Below are 6,000 nucleotides of genomic sequence, written 5' to 3'. Positions count from 1 at the left end.
TATATCGCTGTGCAATTTTTTTTTTGTTCTACTGCACTGTTCTGATTCCTTGGGCTGGAAAGCGCTTTGAGAAGGCAGTGTGCTACTGGACATAACAAGCTAGACATTCAGGCCTGCCCGGGTTTCATACATTCCATGCAACTTAGAGCATTGCAAGTTGCAAGAGGGAGGATCCCCTCTCCATTGACAGGGGAGGGCAAGATGATGTAATGGCCCGTGGCGGCGCATGCGCGATCACCGGCGCCGCTGGGGGAAGGTTTTGGCGAAGAGTCTGCCATGGAGTCGTACGACGTGATCGCCAACCAGCCGGTGGTTATCGACAACGTGAGTGACCGAACCCTTCCCCTCTCATCACAGCCACTCCACACGGTTAAAACAAAAGCACGATGAAATCCCGATCGCGGTTTTTTTATTTTAAATTCTCTCCCCGGTCAGGGACTGAGGCGAGCTTTCTAACCGTCGGTCGCTGCCATGGCAGCAGCCGCGCCCCAACCGCCATTCATTGTGGGCGATTAAAACCTAAAATCCCGCTGCCCGCTTTTACTGGGTTTTTTTCCCCCTCTTTCTCTCTCCAGTCAAACCCCGGCCGCCAATCGGCGCGGATTGTTACCGCTGGTTTGACCGGACCTCGATTACTCGGACGGCTGGGTCCCGGTCCTCGTCCGTTAATGTCATGAAGAGCCTGAGGCCTACCGCCCCGGCCTGGTTTTATAGGGCCGTCTAGGCCCCGCCCCATGCTCCGAGTCTCGCGGGCGCTGATAGGCTCGTGCGCGGCGGTGACGTCAATTACCCGCGTCTGATTGTCCCAGACCGCTGTCAATTACCATGTAGGCTGACTGCTTCCGGTTTGTTGGATTTGGCTGGAAGCAAAACATTTGTCTGAAGTGGGTCTGTTCATTAGCAGCGAGAATCGCACTGAGGTTGGATAGAGATAATAGCGAAAGGAGAGACTTGCATTTATCTCACGTCGGTAGGACGCTCCAAACACTTTACACCCAATGAAGCACTTTTTAATAAGTTCTGAAATAAGGCACCCAATTCTATTTATAATAAAACAAAGAACTGTAGATAGAGTCATACAGTCTGGAAATAGGCCGTTCGGCCAATTGACCTAAAGGGACTTAAGGACCAATTTTTTCACGGAGTAGCTGATGCATGTATGGAATGAGCTGCCAGGGGAAGTGTGGAGACTGGGATAATTACAACATTTAGAAGGCATCTGGATGGGTATATGAATAGGAAGGGTTTGGAGGGATATGTGCTAGCAAATGCGACTGGATTAGGTTAGGGTATCTGGTTGGCATTGACGAGTTGGACGGAAGGGTCTGTTTCCCTGCAGGAAGGGTTTAGAGGGATGTGGGCCAAGTGCTGGCAAATGGGACCTAGATTAGGTGTAAATGTCTGGTCAACATGAATGAGTTGGACCGAAGGGTCTGTTTCCGTGCTGTACATCTCTATGACTCTGAGTCCACACCGACTCTCTAAAAAGCATCCAGCCCAACTCCACCCTATCCCTGTAACCCTGCATTTCTTATGGCTACGACATTATGAAACAATTTAGCATGGCTAATCCACCTAACCTGCACATCTTTAGACTCTGGGAGGAAACTAGAGCACAGGAAGACACAGGGAGAATGTGCAAACTCCACACACACTCACCCGAGGCTGCACTCAAACTGTGGCTCCTGCCACTGTGCCATCTGATCTGGAACAAAAACAGAAATTATTGGAGAAACTCTAGTCTGACAGCATCTGTGCAACATGTCTCCGCAGATGCTACCAGACCTACTGAGATTCTCCAGCAATTTATATTTTTGAGTAATTTCTTTTTAACTTGCTCATGGGATGTGAGTGTCTATCTCAGCCAGCATTTATTGTTCTAACCGTGATTACCCAGAGGGCAGTTAAGAGTCAGTCATATTGCCAGGTGTCTGGAGTCACATATAGACCAGATCAGGTACAGATGGCAGATTTCATTCCCATATGGGACATTAATGAACCAGATAGAAATTGCTGGAGAAACTCTGTTGGAGCATTCTGAAAAGGGTTACTGGATTCAAAATGTTACTTCTGTTTTCTGTCGTAGATGCTGACCTGCTGGGTTTCTCCAGCAATGTTCATACAGGTACACAATCCTTTATCTGAAATCTAAAAAGCTGTGAAATCCGAAGTTTTCTTCTCCATAAAAAGGGTGTTTGGCGTGCAAACAGTTGACCCAACTCCACCCCCACTCGACCCATGTCACTCAAATGTGATATGGAGGCATGGCTCAGCACTGGTGTCAATTCTGTCTCAGTGCTACTCACAGGTGCATCTGCTGCTTGGTAATTTTTTTTATTTCACTGTGAAACTGTCACTATTCCAAAATCTGAAAAATTCCAAATTCCGAAAACCAGCTGGCCCCGAGGGTTTCAGACAAAGGATTGTGTACCTGTATTTGTTTCAGATTTCCTGTGTCCACATTTCTTGTTTTCTTTTAGTGAATCTTTCGTTTTACAGCAATTGATATGGTCACCATTAGACCAAATTTTCAATTCCCAATCTTCATTTTTATTCAATTCAAATTTCACGATTTGCCTTGGTGAGCTTTGAACCTGTTGTGCCCAGAACATGAGCCTGGGATGTGTGAGTGCAACTCCAGTGATATTGACAATAAGACACAACATAGAAGCAGAAGTAGTCCATTCAGTCTGCTCTTCAATACGAGAGATTCTACTGGGCCATTATACCATTGCCTCCCCTCAACAAGATTTCACACACAGCAGTGTAGTTATGATCAATTTAATGGCTGCAATACCATAATGGCTGTATGGTATTGTACTTATTAATCTGAAGGTTTGGTCTAGTGCTCCAAAGAGATGAGTTAAAATTCCACCACAGCTGCTGGGGGAAGTTCTAATGCAATTAATCAATAAATTCCACCATGGTTGTTGGGTAGGTTTTCATTCAAGTCAAATAGAAAGCATTTCCCTGCAATGATTGTGAAACTGCTAGATTTTGTAAAAATCTGGTTCACTTATGTCCTCTATAGGGAAGAAAATCAGCTATCTTTACCTGGTCTAAGGGTTCATATGTGATTCCAGATTCTAGCAAATTGGTCGACTCTTAACTGCCCTCTAAAATAGCTAGCCAAGCCACTGAATTGTTCAAACCCCAATGATTTAATAAGAGTAATAGCCGATAGACCACCTAGCATCTGCTGAAGCAATGGACACAACAAAGGTACTGACATTTACAATTGAGAGAGCTGCCCCACTGACTAAGAAAACAACCGCATGATGTATTCATGTTCATCAAATCAGAGCTTGTATCTAATGTCACAGATCTCTCCATCACCATCCGATGGTCCAGACACACCAATGATACAGCTGCATGCAGATGAAACAATGTCACAGTAATAGACCATAAGACGTAGGAGTGGCATTAGGTTGTTTGGCCGATTCAGTCTGCTCTGCCATTCAATGAGGTCATGGCTAATCTGAAAATCCGCAACTCAACTTGCCTACCTTTTCCCCCATATCCTTGAATATGGAATGAGCCTTGAATTCCAATGACCTAACCTTGACAGCTCTCAGTGGAAAAGAATTGCTCAGATTTACTACTCTCTGACAGAAAAAAAATTGTCCTCATCTCTGTCTTTAATGGGTGACCCTTTACTCTCAGATTATGCCCTCTGGTCCTAGGCTTTCCCACAAGGGAAAACAACCTTTCAGTATCTATCCTGTCAAACCCTCTATCTCAATACACTTTCTTTTTCTCTAAACTCTGAGTACAGGCTCAACCTACTCACTCTCTCCTCATTAGAAAATCCCTCCATACCTGGGATTAACCTAATGTATATTTCTGGACTGACTCCAAGACTAGTGTATCTTTCTTTAGATATAAGGACCAAAATCTCTTCACAATATTCTAGGTGTGGTTTGGCTAGGGCCATATATAATTTTAGCAAGACATCCCTATTTTTAGGTACCATTCACATTGAAATGAAGGCCAACTGTCATTCTGATCATCCTCTGTATTTACTCTCTATCCTCATTGCATTGTGGACAAGGGAATTTCCTGCTGATTACCACTTTGATTCATCCACTGAGGGAAGAATATATGTTTCATGTTGGACACCATTTGGAAGAAGCATTGGCATAGCAAGGGCTCATAATATTCTGGGTAAGGAAATTTAATGTCTGTCACTGAGTAGCTTATTAGCTCTAGTACTGACCAATATTCCCTCAATACTGTGCAGCTGCTTGGAAATTTTGCATGTGCAATTGGTGTGTTGATACATTGGCTTCTGCTTTCAGCAGCTGCTGTTGTCTGATGTCTGTGCAACAGAATAATTAATTAGAGGGTATGTTATTACTGACTGAGCTGTGCTGGTGCTGAGGGACATAGTTACCACACTGAGCCAATAGCAGAGAACCAACAAGATGGAAAAAATGACTTGACTTTATCCTTCCCAATCTACAAGCCACAGATGCATTTGTCGATGACTGGCCAGCCCAGAGTCCCTGTAAAGGCTGCACATTGAGGGAACTTGCCATTGGGTTTTATAATAGTACCACCGAACTAAATAGGATAGATTCAGAATCAATCCAGCATCTGTATGCTATGGGCCATTGGTAATAGCATAATTGTATTTAACTATAATCTGTAAACTCATAGCCTGCCAAAGAATTTCACTTTACGATTACTATTGAGGTGGGGGAGCAACCCTGGCTCAATGAGGAATGTAGGACAGCATGCCAGGAGCATATGGTAATGGTAATAAATGTCAAGGGAAGGTGCTTAGATTGTCTTTTTGCAGATGATAATTGTGTAGCTCTTGTCAGATGCTAATGTTAGTTGCCACTTATCAACGAAGCTTCATACCAGTTCTCACCATTATCATATGCTATTTGTGAATTTTAGGTTTTTTTTTAAAACTCAAGATGAGAATGTCAGCTGTATCAATATTTGTGAATATCTTACATTCCTGCTGAGATTTGATTGAAAATGCATCTTGCAGCAGTGTAGTTTTGTTTAATCTCCCAGTAAATTTGTAGATTCGCTGAATGAAATTGATATTTGTAGTTTAATATTAGAGGTGGTTTTCTTCTGTAGTCAGACTCCATAAGAATTGAGTGGATACTGACCTTTCAGAAGGACCTTTACAGCCTTCATAGGGAAGGGATTTTCATACTATAACAATGCTACCAAAATTTAAACATAGAAATTAAAATATAAAAACTTTGATATGTCTGGATGATTTAGTTTCTATTAGCTATTGTTACAAAGTAACAATTTACACATTACTCTATCCCTTAATTGGACTCTTTATTCTCCCAGTCCCAGTCGAAAACTATTCTTCCCTCTGAATGCATTCCCAACTTCTAATCTCATGATTCAATTGCAGTGTAAGGTTATTCTGGAGACTCCTCCCTCTAGTCATCTCTTGCTTGATTTAAATCTCACACACTTTATCTCTCCAATCTAGCATGAGCTTTCAACCACCTTTTATTTGATGAATAATGGTCAACATTTGCTCTATTTCACTCAGTTATGCTATTACCAATGGCCCACAGCATACAGTTGTCCATTTTCCAGTTGCTGGATTGATTCTGAATCTATCCTATTTAGTTTGATGATACTACTACAAAACCCAATGACAAGTTCCCTCAATGTGCAGCCTTTACAGGGGTTCTGTGCTGGCCGGTCATCGACAAATGCATCTGTGGCTTGTAGATTGGGAAGGATTAGGAAGTCAAGTCGGTTTTTCCATCTTGTTGGTTCTCTGCTACTGGCTCTGTCCCTCAGTACTCTCTAAAGTGGAGGAGGAGATGTTAAACTGGGTGGAGAGGTAAATGTGGTGGAAACTAGGATAGAAATTTAAAATATTAAAAAGTACAAAAAAAGTGTAAAAATATTAAAAGGGAAACTGTTTGCACAGTTGTGATAAGGTAGATACGTTAATAGCATAAATAGTTGTAAATGGTATGATATGGTTAGAATTACAGAAACATGGCT

General features: G+C 42.5%; 1 protein-coding gene across 1 annotated transcript in view; it reads left to right on the top strand.

Annotated features, from left to right (window-relative positions):
- The first annotated feature begins 241 nt into the window (after positions 1-241).
- The window catches only part of LOC122561343 (alpha-centractin), a 57,274-nt gene continuing 51,515 nt past the window's right edge, over positions 242-6,000 (top strand). Inside the window, exon 1 of the mRNA XM_043713063.2 lies at positions 242-324. Within this exon, the coding sequence (XP_043568998.1) occupies positions 277-324 (48 nt within the window). The 5' untranslated portion in view covers positions 242-276. The remainder of the gene's footprint in view (positions 325-6,000) is intronic.

Source organism: Chiloscyllium plagiosum, unplaced genomic scaffold (genome assembly GCF_037043375.1).
Source record: "Chiloscyllium plagiosum isolate Xiang-an unplaced genomic scaffold, Cpla_swu_hap1 HiC_scaffold_22, whole genome shotgun sequence".
Lineage (NCBI taxonomy): Eukaryota > Metazoa > Chordata > Chondrichthyes > Orectolobiformes > Hemiscylliidae > Chiloscyllium > Chiloscyllium plagiosum.
Note: the sequence above shows the minus strand (reverse complement) of the source record. Positions and strands in the feature narration are given on the sequence as shown.